Below are 12,500 nucleotides of genomic sequence, written 5' to 3' on the forward strand. Positions count from 1 at the left end.
TCCCATCCTGTCATATCCATCTAACCAACCAGAATGTTGGATCTGTATATCCATAGCCATATGCTACGATAACCAGCTCTCATGCTAGTGGAATGAGAGCACCTGTCTTAGATGTTGAGACGGTATGTGTGACATATCAGGATAAAGGAGGTCAGATGTGACCAAAAAAAACATTCCCATCATTCCCTCATGTCATCCAACCTGACAAAACATTCCCACCTGGACATTCCCTAATGCAATCCAACCTGACGAAACATTTCCACTTGGATATTCCCTCATGTCCTCGACCAACCTCCAGATCAGGGGGGCTTTCCCTCCTTTTGGATGTGGAACCTTCCCATACGCCAGGTGATGTCCCTTTACCAAACAGAGCTAATCCAAGACATCGACATTTTACAGTCACATTTAGAACATATTCAGTTTCATAAGACGGTGATGTGTCACTTCCTCAAACATAACCCAGCCTCTTTTAGACAGCAGTGATGTTACATTTTCAAATGGAGAGAGGCGAAGGCACTTTTATAAAACATCGTTGAGTCACTTTGCCAAACCTGACTGAGTGCCTCTTAGTCGACAGTGATGACTCATTTTCACATGGACAGGGCAGTGGTCTCTCTCCACTCACATAAACACGCGGTCAACGTAGCGACGGGTTAAGGACGAGATTTGAGGTAGGAGTTAGTGGGCTCTCTGCTTGGCTTTGTGCCCTGCTGTAAAGATGCCACGCTCCTGCTCGGGTAAACTCGCCCAGTGGGGGGTGCCAGCCGTATCCCAGCATGCACTGGGGCCTGTCGCATGCTCCGCATGGAGCACAGCGGGTGGGATCGTGATTTAGGACAGGGAGAGAGGGAGGAAGGAATGAAGAGAATAGGAGTGCACACACACACAGAGGATACACACACAAACAAGGACACACACACACACTCTCTCTCTATCTCCCTCTCACACACACACACACATACACACACACACACTGTCACACACACACGCACACTCTCTCACACACACACACACACGCACACACAGACACACACACACACACACACACACACACACACACACACACACACACGCGCGATTGTGCCTCTTCCATATTGCGTGGCGCTGTGAGATGTCAAATGATTCATAAGAATTGCCATTATTGAAGGGTAATCTAAAACCTTCAGTGGTTGTTTATATATTTCATTTTCTTGTGCAGTTTGTGAGACCTTTACTTTTTGAGTCCTTTACTGTCAAACCTGTCAAAACGTACAGTTTAGTCATTCTTTATAAGTATACTCTTTTGATCCCGTGAGGGAAACAGTCTTGCAGCGTGTTCCTGCTGTTACTCTGAAGAACCGGTTCTGATCGTGGTTCTGCTCCGTAAGGAGAATGCAGACAGGCCCTCTGAAGCAATGCTGTGAACCTGAGACAGGCATCACACCTTGACTAAAAGCTGCTGGGACAGTATAGCTGGAGAGCCTGTTGTGATGTGCCGCTAAGCACATCAGACACGCAGAGAGACTGACTGACTGTCACACAGTGTCACCAGGGATTGTTCACTCCCAGCGGCTCAGATATCCATGGTGTGTGTGTGTGTGTGTGTGTGTGTGTGTGTGTGTCTCTGTGTGTGTGTGTGTGTGTGTGTGTGTGTGTGTGTGTGTGTGTGTGTGTGTGTGTGTGTGTGTGTGTGTGTGTCTCTGTGTGTGTGTGTGTGTGTGTGTGTGTGTGTGTGTGTGTGTATGTGTGTGTGTGTGTGTGTGTGTGTGTGTGTGTGTCTGTGTGTGTCTGTGTGTGTGTATGTGTCTGTGTCTGTGTGTGTGTGTGGGTAGAGATGAGATGGAGAAAATGTCCTGTTGGCATGGTCATTATGTAACCTCATGGTTTTGATGAGGACGGATGAGTTAAAGACTGGCCCTCTGCTGTTTTGCACCAGTATAATGTTTGCATTTTAGCCTGCATTAAACCATGTGCTGATTTGAATATGGTTCTGCCATTATCTTGGTTTCACCATATAGAAATTTAATTTAAAGTGATCTTTGACATGTCATAGATAACATTTCAAAGAAAATAAATGTACAGTGTAAATACTGTACATTCATAGCCTACCTTAAATCTTTCTTTGTAAACATTACATTTTTAAGAACATATATTCTTTAAATACGTTATAAGCCAAACAATTTGCCCCTTTAACTGTTCAACTTATTGGCACACAAATGTCTCTCTCTGGGTACCTCTGTGCTAAGCAAAGGAGGACAATGTTCCACGGCATTTCTTTTAACCCATAATTTAATCCCCTGCCACACCCTACAGCCTTTTGCCTTTTATAGTCCTTGGACAGTGGTGGCGGTGTGTGTGTGTGTGTGTGTGTGGGGGGGGGGGGTTTAGCTGTTTTGACAGGGTTTTTTTTCTCTCCTGTACACCCCCCTCCCTTCCACCCCGCACCCCTTACCAAAGACACAGGGGGGAACCGGTTTACATGGTGAGTTCAGATCTATAAATAGACAGCAGAGCAACTGCTGTGTGGAGTGCCTAATGGTCCTGTGCAAATGTGAGTGGGGGAGGAGGTGAAAGGATCTTAGATTGGATTCAGGACCAGATCAGAACCTTATCAGCCTTTAGAGCAGGGACTGAACAAGGTCGGATCTGGGATCGTGATCAGGGCCTTATCTGGGTTCGGATCAGGGCCAGATCTGATTTGGATGAGTGCCAGGTCAATGTCAGCATCAGCAGTGATCGGAAGGGAATTGTGGGCGAGGATATGATCTCTTATTTTGGTTTGGCATGGTGTTTCATTGCTAGCTGTTGATGAGAAAACAGTCTGTAGGCTTATTAATCCATCTGCACAAGACAAACTTCTTCATCTATCCATACAGGAACTCACTGTTTCTGTTGTGTAAGTGGAGTGTATGAAGACAACAAGCAAGTACTGAAATGTGTATTTAGCGAAGTACACCTTCCCATCTACCACTATCACTATGTCATGGAACTGAACTTGGAATGTGGCTTGGGACATTCTAGAAGAACGGTTTTGATGTATTGCATCACTTTGGTGCATGCCCAAAACCAGCTCTTCAAAACAGTTCAAACAGTGGGCATGGTGGAACAGAGATAATGTCATCAACTGACAATAGGTCTACCTGGAATCAACAGCTGTTGCGAGTTTGTGTGTTGTTTTAGATAAAAGTGTCTGCTAAATATCAGTCAACTTTAGAAACATGGGGGTAATCTTGTGGTCTTGCTGTCACATTCTTATTTTTAGGCCAACTGCAGGGCGCACTTCACAGTGTTAGCAGCACATTGTGGTTGTTAAATGCAGTCTCTCTGAACTATGAGCGTGTCTGTGCCTGCTGTATTCTCAACGGTGAAAAAGTGCAGGCACTGTGGCTATTTGTGGCTGCCTGTCTCCTCCACTAAAGGGTGCCAATTTGGGTGCCAAACAGCTGAGTCACCACCATACAAAAGACCTGATCCCTCTCATTCAGACACTGAGATTAGAATCATAATGGCTGATGACCAACAAACAGAACCAACTCACAACCATGTAGATAGAAACATAATACTTTATTAACACTGTCCTTGTATAGTTAGATTAGAACAAAACTAGAAATTCTAGAATTCTAGAAACAAACAAACAAACAAACAAACAAACAAACAAACAAACAAAAAATGACTGTTTGATATGTGAATATAACAGATCTGAGTCTGTTACCTGAATGTGTCACAAGGTCCCGTGCCACAGTGCTTAGTCTCTGCTTTCAGCCCCCATGGCTCATGAGTCTCCAGGGCTCTCAGCCAAAGTGCAGCCCAGAGATGAATCACTTGTCTGGGCCTTGTGGCCAGCGATGACCCCCTATCAGAAAACCAGGGCTAACTATGATTACCCCAGAGAGAGCTTACAGGCAGACTCTCTCTGAATGGGTCTGAGACTGATTCAGTAGCCTGCATGCCTAGAGGGGTTTGATGCTTCACAGCAGAGATGACAAAGATGTTATTTTCAAAAGTAAATGTCAGCCAAATTAATTTAGTCCACTGTCAGAGACTTGAGAATGTGCTTAGGAAGTCAAATAAAGTCTTAGTTGGGTGGCTAACTCATTTACATACATACAGTAGAAAAGGATGTGCTACTTGGAGAATAAATTATATTAAATATCACACTCTTAAAACTGATGTGTTGAAAACAACATAACTTACGTTGTTTTTCACACATCTCTGTGTCCAGATTGGGACAACACATTTTGTGTTTCCTTTTTTATTTGTTACACAAAAAAATTTTGAAAATAACACAGCTTGTTAACACAAATGTTGAAAATAACACAACTTGCGTTAAAAACAACACAACTTTTTTAAAACATCTCTGTATCCAGATAGGGACAACACATTTGTTTTAAGAGTGCATGTGCATTTCTACATCCATTCTCAACAAACTTCCAAACAGCATTTTATTTTCATGTATCATACTCATCAGGTTGTTTTACTCATAAAACAGAATAACACAAATAGAAATAGAAAATAAAATCTAAATAGTATTTGGTTTCATAGAATTAAAGCACAATAAATTCTCAATCAATGTATACTCAAACAATCAACAAACCCAAAAATGTTCAGCATATCTTCTGCATTGCACTTGGATGAATATAGAGCTGGTTGGCGCAGGACTGAGAGTGTTTGAGTCCTCTTATAACTAATGTTAAATACCTCAGCATCACTCCCCATTAACACTGTAAAAATAGATTGTTTTCAATTTCACATGTGACTTATTGTGTTAGGGAACAAGCATTGTTAAAAATACCTCTTAAGATAAACATTTTAGCCCGAGCTAATGGCGGTGTGTGTGTGTGTGTGTGTGTGTGTGTGTGTGTGTGTGTGTGTGTGTGTGTGTGTGCTATTCAGGGAGTCAGGCAGGTTCATTATTTTGACTTGCAGCTGAATCTCACAGTCTGAGGGGGGCTGTTGCCACTGTGGTTTAGCAGCATTCCTAGTGAGCTCTGCCATGAGGATCCTTCAGACAAAAGTAGCTACCCTACATACACACACACAAAAATACACTCACATTCCAAAACATGGTGACAAAATATGACAAGTTATATACAACATACGGTATACTACAGTATATTCAGACAGCTAGATCACCATTACTGGCAGTCTACTGTATGTGAAAAAAGAGGAAAGAAAACACAAACATGTACATAAAGATTATGCAGATGGAAAAGCACATGGTCAAGCTCAAGCGCACACACACACACACACACACACACACACACACACACACACACACACACACACACACACACATACACACACACACACAAGTTGTGTGTTTTCGAGTAGGTCCCTTACTGACCTGTCATCACTCTGCAGGACTTATACTTTGAGAGGAGAAGAGAGGTGACCTTTTAATCATATCTGAAACCCTGCACAAGAGACTGAAATGTTACATAAGCAACACTCCACCTCACAGAGCTCCTCCACAGGCCTCGTTAAGCTGTTTTAACTACTCTGTTTAGCTTTAGCTGTCTCGCTAATATAACAGACACACCGATTTAGTACAGTCTTTAGTTATGCTTATTATAAATACTGAGGATTGTGTGTATGTGAAGATTGCACTCAAACATCCCCCACAGGGAGGCTCCTTGTATGGTTTACCTAGAACATTAGGTAGCTTGATCAGCTTTTGTGAATAAAGGGGTGTTAAGAATTGGGTTTCTTCAAAAATTGTAAAAAACTTGAAAGATTTGGACAAATTGGGTTTGGGTTGTTCTGTCACAAAGTGACGTACAAGACAAACGTCACTGCACACCATGACATCACAAATCGATTTGGTCTTGTGTTTTGTACTGTAACTGAGTTGGAGTTGAGTAATGATCTGTGAGTTGTCTGTGGAGTTATTCTTTGATGACTCTTATTGGGAAAGCCGAACGTGCTCCACCCTCCCCCGCCACTCCGTACCGGCGCACTCTTACTGGCATCCGCGCAAGCCCAAGTCTGGAAACCAGAGCCCCGAACAGCTGAGACAGAGAGAGAGAGAGAGAGAGAGAGAGAGAGAGAGATGGGGGAAGAGAGAGAGCATGAGTGAGTGGGCAAGTGTGGGAAGTGATGAAGTGGGGTGGTAAGAGGGGGGAGGGGCTTATGGGGGGGCAGGGGGGATTGTGTTTGTGTGTGTTTGAGTGTATGTGTGTGTGTGTGAGTGGTTACATGGGGCCTGTCGTAGCAGGTGGGGGCAGCCGTGTGTTGGTGACCGGGGAGTGGGGTGGGGGGGGTTAGGCGGGTTGGGCACGTCGCACCCTGGGGGGAGTGTCTGAGTCTACATATAGCAGCTGCCCTCTCTCCCTGTCCTCTCACTTTTCCCAAAGCTCCAACGCGAGCCTCCACTGACCCCACCACACCAGTTCTGACCCCACCACAGACAGACCACCAGCAGCCATGAGCAAGAGCTACACCTCCACCGCCTCGGCCCAGAGCGCCTCCTCCTACCGCAGGACCTTCGGTTCCGGCTTGGGTTCCGGCTTGGGTTCCGGCATGGGTTCCTCCATGTACTCCTCTGGCTCCGGCCGTGGTTCTACCGGTTCGCACATGTCCTCCCGGGTCTACGAGGTCAGCCGCAGCTCCAACATGGCCCCCATGTACTCCGGACGTTCCTCCATGGCGTCCTCGGGCTACGGTGGCGGCGCCATGCGCTCTTACGGCGGCGAGAAGCTGGACTTCAACCTGGCCGACGCCATGAACAAGGACTTCCTGGACACGCGCACCAACGAGAAGGCCGAGCTGCAGCACCTGAACGACCGCTTCGTCAACTACATCGAGAAGGTGCGCTTCCTGGAGACACAGAACCAGACCCTGATGGTGGAGATCGAGAAGCTGCGCGGCCGCGAGCCCACGCGCATCGCCGAGATGTACGAGGACGAGATGCGCGAGCTGCGTCGCCAGGTGGACGCACTGACCAATCAGAGGGCACGCGTGGAGGTGGAGAGGGACAACCTGGCCGATGACCTGCAGAAGCTCAAACTCAGGTGAGCAGAGAGAGAGAGAGAGACAAAGGGAGAGAGAGAGAGACAAAGGAAGAGAGAGAGAAAGATATAAGAGAGGCATAAAAGAGAAAGGGTTAAAGGCAGAAACAGAGGGAGACACTTTACTTGACTTTTTATTTTTAGAATCATTTGTGTTCAATCATTAAATAAAACCAATGAATGAAAGAAAGAAAGAAAGAAAGAAAGAAAGAAAGAAAGAGAAAGGAAGAAAGAAAGAAAGAAAGAAAGAAAGAAAGAAAGAAAGAAATATTCCTTCCTGTTGAACCTAATTGAATGAATGAATAATTACTCATTGATGTGGTGTACACTATACAGTTACTATACTATTCACACAGATAACTGAATGAACTCCTGGTACATGTAGTTCCTCTGGGCAAGAGAAACCACAGCATGCTTTATAACATAGTTATTACATCACTGACACTGATATCAGTGTTACATAATTACCACTGTGTTGTTTTAGCCTCAAAATTAGTCAATTATCTGATTAGGCATCTGGCAATGTAACACTTCAGTCATCCACTTAATTAAGGAACATTTTTGATTGGGAATTCTCTTTGTGAAAATGTCATGCACCATCAGAGGAGTTACGTAAGTAACCAGGCAGCCACATGGATTTTCCAATATGTCCGCCATATACGCCCCCCTTTGCCAACGCGTTCCTGGAAGTTCATAGCGACTGGCAGACAAGCACTGTATCGTGTATCACTCGACCCTGCCAGAGAGTGACAGAACACAGCATCTGTTTGCACCTAGTGACACTAACAAACCCTGCGCTTGCACAGCAAAGGCTGTCCACAAAATAAATTAGTAGTGATAATCTCACCGCCATCAGGCCCACTGTGAGCAGCAGATGGAGGCGGATTTGATGTCATCCAATGACACGAAACTATGAAGGCCACTGGAAGTATAACACAATTCTGTGAATCAAAAGAGAGCTTGGGGGGTGACCTCTGGCCAATTTGGCACTGCAGCATATCCAACGATTGACTCCAGCTTCCGGGGGGAGGGGTGAAGGGGTGGGGGTATTGGGGCAATTACACCTCTGGTCAACACCCAGAGTAAACAGCATACTCATATAAACTATCTATCTCACAGTGTAATGGATCCATTCGAGCGTAGCAGTGTATAAGTACCCTGGGGCGGCCATTAGGATCCATGACACCGTATCGGATCGGTAGAGAGCTCGCACTCTGCCTCCCCCTGCTCAGCTGCACCAGAGCGCCCAGGAGTCAGATAGCGGCGGCAGCGGCTCCCAGATTATCCGGCTATATTTAACCAGCCTAATATATACACCCCTCCATGGCCCACCATGCCGTGCCGCGCTGATCTCCTATAAATACACTCTTATCGGTCAGACACTTGGCCGGTGTCTGGGGCTATGACACGGCATGGGATCACGGGGGCAGCACGCGGCCGCACGGCACGGCACGGCACAGCACGGCACGGCGTCTCACATTAAAACGGCCGGCGATAGCGTTAGCCCGGCTCTCGAGGACACAATCAGCAGCGTGACGCCCCACAGCGGTGGAATGTGCTACAGAATGTTGTGAATTGCAACGGATTATCGAAATGTTATTGCCTGGAGTTGATTTGATGACTTGGCCTAGTTTTTGGTGAGGATGACTCATCTTCACATTAGCTATGGGATGAAGCTGTCAACTGACTGAAGATTTAAAATGTAATAAACAAAATCTGGTTGGTTATGTTAATATTTTCCACACCCCACAAATAAAGCTATCTGACTTGACATGCAGAGGCACATCGACTTGACTGAAATATCTCCTGAACATACCTCAAGCGCCGACAGAATCCCACGTGAAACTCGATAGGCTTCATGTGCTCCATATTTCTCTGCACTATCAAATGACCTTTAAATAAACTTTAACCACCAGATACTATAAGTGCAATTCCAGCACTCTAACCTCGATCCCCACACATGGCACAGGCCTGTACATACACGCTATCTCAAAACATTCTCTAAAATGTCATATAACCATAAAGCCCTTGTCATCTCCCATCCATATCATGTGACCTTTCTGATGGTAATGATGTCTCTGACAAAAGTTGTCCCTTAGTTTCATGACCATTAAAGCAAATGATGGCATGTAGTGGGCATGCAGTGTCTCCTGCTGTGATCTGTTTGGCTTTGCTTAGCATGGTATGCTGTTGCATAAAGGAGCACTGTAGAAGTTTCAAAAGCTCTGGGTTAAAAGATTGTTTTCGAGACAGATTGCACTCTTGGTGAACTCACTGATCGCTCTCTTTTGTTCTCTGTTTGTCCTCTATTCTCCTCTCTTTCCCTCTCTTTTCCTCTCTTCTCCTCTCTTTGTCTGTTCTTTCATCTGCAGACTCCAGGAGGAGATTCACCAGAAGGAGGAAGCTGAGAATAACCTCTCTGCCTTCAGAGCTGTGAGTCTCTGCAACCCCCCCCCCCCCCATTCCACACACACACACACACACACAAACACACACACACACACACACACACACACACACACACACACACGCACACATACAAAACCAACACTTTCATTCTCACACACACACACAAACTCAACTCACCCACACACACTTAGTCATACTCTTGCATCCGCATACAAACCCTGACACAGGGGCACAGCCCACAACCCACACACAGACACAGACACAAACACACACACACATACTCACAGAGACATACTCTCTCTCTCTCACACACACACACACACACACACACACACACACACACACACACACACACACACACACACACACACACACACACACACACACACACACACACACACACACACACAAAGACATACATATACGTACGTATTCACACATCTCGCTGTTTCAAACCATTGACAATTTTATAGGAGCCCATTAAAAACGGACTGAATAATCCATCTCACAGTAAAGAAACTCAGTTGAAGGTCTGTGCCCAGATAATACCACCACTTTGAGCCAAACCTACAGTTATTATTTGCTTGAAATATGACCTTATATGGTCTGAAATGCTATCTAAATTGTTCCAATGGCATAGCACAGACAGCTTTGATGGAAACCACTTCTGTCAAAGACAGTACTGAAATCATTAACCAAAGAGAGTTTGAAGAAAGTTTTTTTTTCCTGGGCTCAAGGTTACTTCAAAAACATCTCTATTCATGCCACACATATACATCTGTGCCATCTATTTTTTATATAGGTTTATAGATTTCTCTACACCTCCATAACTATTTACTTCTTCATCTATATAACCATGTTGCCAGTAATCTTATCAGCTATGACTTGCCAAAGCGTGACATAAAGTAAACTCTCATTCTATCACTGGTCTTTAGTAGTTCCATTCACAGGGACACACTGAAAATGCAACACTGTAATGTCCTAATGAGAGGCTGGGACACACTGAAATTATGTGATGTCCTGTTGTAGGATGTGGATGTGTGAGTAATCTAATGTGATGTCCTGTTGTAGGATGTGGATGTGTGAGTAATCTAATGTGATGTCCTGTTGTAGGATGTGGACGCTGCCACCCTGGCCAGGCTGGACCTGGAGAGACGCATCGAGGGACTTCAGGAGGAGATCGCCTTCCTCAAGAAGATCCACGAGGAGGTCGGTCTGACTTCCTCTTGTCTATCTTTCCTCCACCTGTCGTCTATATCTCTCTTTCCTCTACTTATCTCTCTCATTTATCTCTCTTTCCTATCTACCTATCTCTCATTCTCTACCTGTCTTTCTCCCCCACCTGTCTGTCTGTCTGTCCGTCTGCCTGACGATTATTTACTCATTTGGCTGACAGTGGCAACTTTTTCATTCCCTCTACCTGTCTATCTGTTTTCTGTCTGTCTGCCTTCTGTATCTGTCTGGCTTCCTGCATATAGTAATCCTCTCTGCCTGACCTGCCTTTTGGACCTGTCTGTCCATTCAAATACCCAATGAGAGGAAATCAGACAGACAAACCTCAAAAATACTCAAAAACAAAAGCTCATTTTAGCAGAGAAATAGTTTCTCCAAATGCCTTGCTCTCTGTTTGGCCCGAAGACAATGTATTACATGACTTCATGTCATTGCTGAAAGAGGAAGCATTCCTCTTCCGAGAACACGGCAACCCCTTCCAAGTTATTTAAAAGGTTTATGTAAATGTACACCTCCCTTTGGTGCCTTTAAAAATGATTTAGGGCATGGCAAGAATTTTCACTCACATTATGGCCAGAGCTATACACTTACAGAACATAAACTAATCACCACCATGCACATAACCCCCCCCCCCCCCCCCCCTCTCTCTCTCTCTCTCTCTCTCTATCACAGACACACACACACACACACACACACACACACACACACACACACACACACACACACACACACACACACACACACACACACACATATATACTCCTAAAAGGACAACATTTCTACACGCCTAGCCCCAGAATGCTTACACCCCAAATCACAGGAGTTCCAAACTCAAGCCGTGGCTCCTGTCAGTTGGTTCTCGCCCAGTTAGGCCCGGTGCTGTGTGACCTTTGACACCAGAGAAATGTCACAATGTTGAATGTTGGACTTCAGCTGTTGCCATGGCCTGTGACACATAGCAGCTAGCATAACAGCGGCTAACAGATGCTATAATTATCTCGCCAGGGACAGACATAGACATTTACACACACACACACACACACACACACACACACACACACACACACACACACACACACACACACACACACACACACCTGTCTCTCTGTGGGAGGTAGAGAGAGACAAGTCTCTTCCTACTGTAGGTGTGGAAAACTATTATAAAGTACTAAAGCGCTATATGTCATCCAGTCTCACAGCGAGATATATTGGTAGATATAGATATCCATCCTCAAACAGAATTTCAAAATGAACCAGTTCAAAGTGAACCTTTAGCATACAACCCTTTAATATGCTACAGTGATTTCCTTTCAAAGCCCATTGTTTACATGTAAAGCCCCTATAGTGGGAAGTATGTCCAAGTTACATTGTTTATGTCAATTGTTTCATATGTATGAAACAATACACCCCCCCCCCCCACCCCATCCCACTGACCGCTCCATCTGGTCACCTGCAGGAGATCCGTGAGCTGCAGTCCCAGATGCAGGAGACATCGGTGCAGGTCCAGATGGACATGTCCAAGCCCGACCTGACCGCTGCACTCAGGGACATCCGTGCCCAGTACGAGGCCATCGCCGCCAACAACATCTCCGAGGCTGAGAACTGGTACAAGTCCAAGGTATGAAGGGATACAGAGGAAAGAAAGAAAGAGAGAGGGGGGGAGGGGTTGGAGAAAGAGAGAGAGGAAGAGTAGAGTGTATATGTGTAGAGTACCTCTGCCTACAGAAACAGTTTATAAGGGGCCAGAGTGTTCTATGGTTGAGGCTGACATCCATTTAAAGTTTCCTTTTTAGTCCGCTCCTTCACTGCTAAAATGTGCCGGGATCTGCCTCAGACTAGCAGTAACAAGACACAGAAATCAATGTGACCTTT

The 12,500-nt window shown here is 45.3% G+C and overlaps 1 protein-coding gene across 2 annotated transcripts in view; it reads left to right on the forward strand.

The window, feature by feature from the left end:
- Positions 1–6,334: 6,334 nt before the first annotated feature.
- Positions 6,335–12,500, forward strand: part of desma (desmin a) — an 11,642-nt gene continuing 5,476 nt past the window's right edge. Inside the window, exons 1-4 of one of the 2 annotated variants that reach the window (XM_076264132.1) lie at positions 6,335–6,989; positions 9,359–9,419; positions 10,509–10,604; positions 12,085–12,246. In XM_076264132.1, coding sequence (XP_076120247.1) covers positions 6,403–6,989; positions 9,359–9,419; positions 10,509–10,604; positions 12,085–12,246 — 906 coding nt within the window. In that variant the 5' untranslated portion in view covers positions 6,335–6,402. The remainder of the gene's footprint in view (positions 6,990–9,358; positions 9,420–10,508; positions 10,605–12,084; positions 12,247–12,500) is intronic. The other variant, XM_076264133.1, reaches the window with a different exon arrangement.

The sequence above is a fragment of the Alosa pseudoharengus genome, unplaced genomic scaffold (assembly GCF_046254945.1).
Source record: "Alosa pseudoharengus isolate Yale_2024_CS ecotype anadromous, Long Island Sound unplaced genomic scaffold, YU_APseudo_1.1 YU_APseudo_1.1_scf_3, whole genome shotgun sequence".
Lineage (NCBI taxonomy): Eukaryota > Metazoa > Chordata > Actinopteri > Clupeiformes > Clupeidae > Alosa > Alosa pseudoharengus.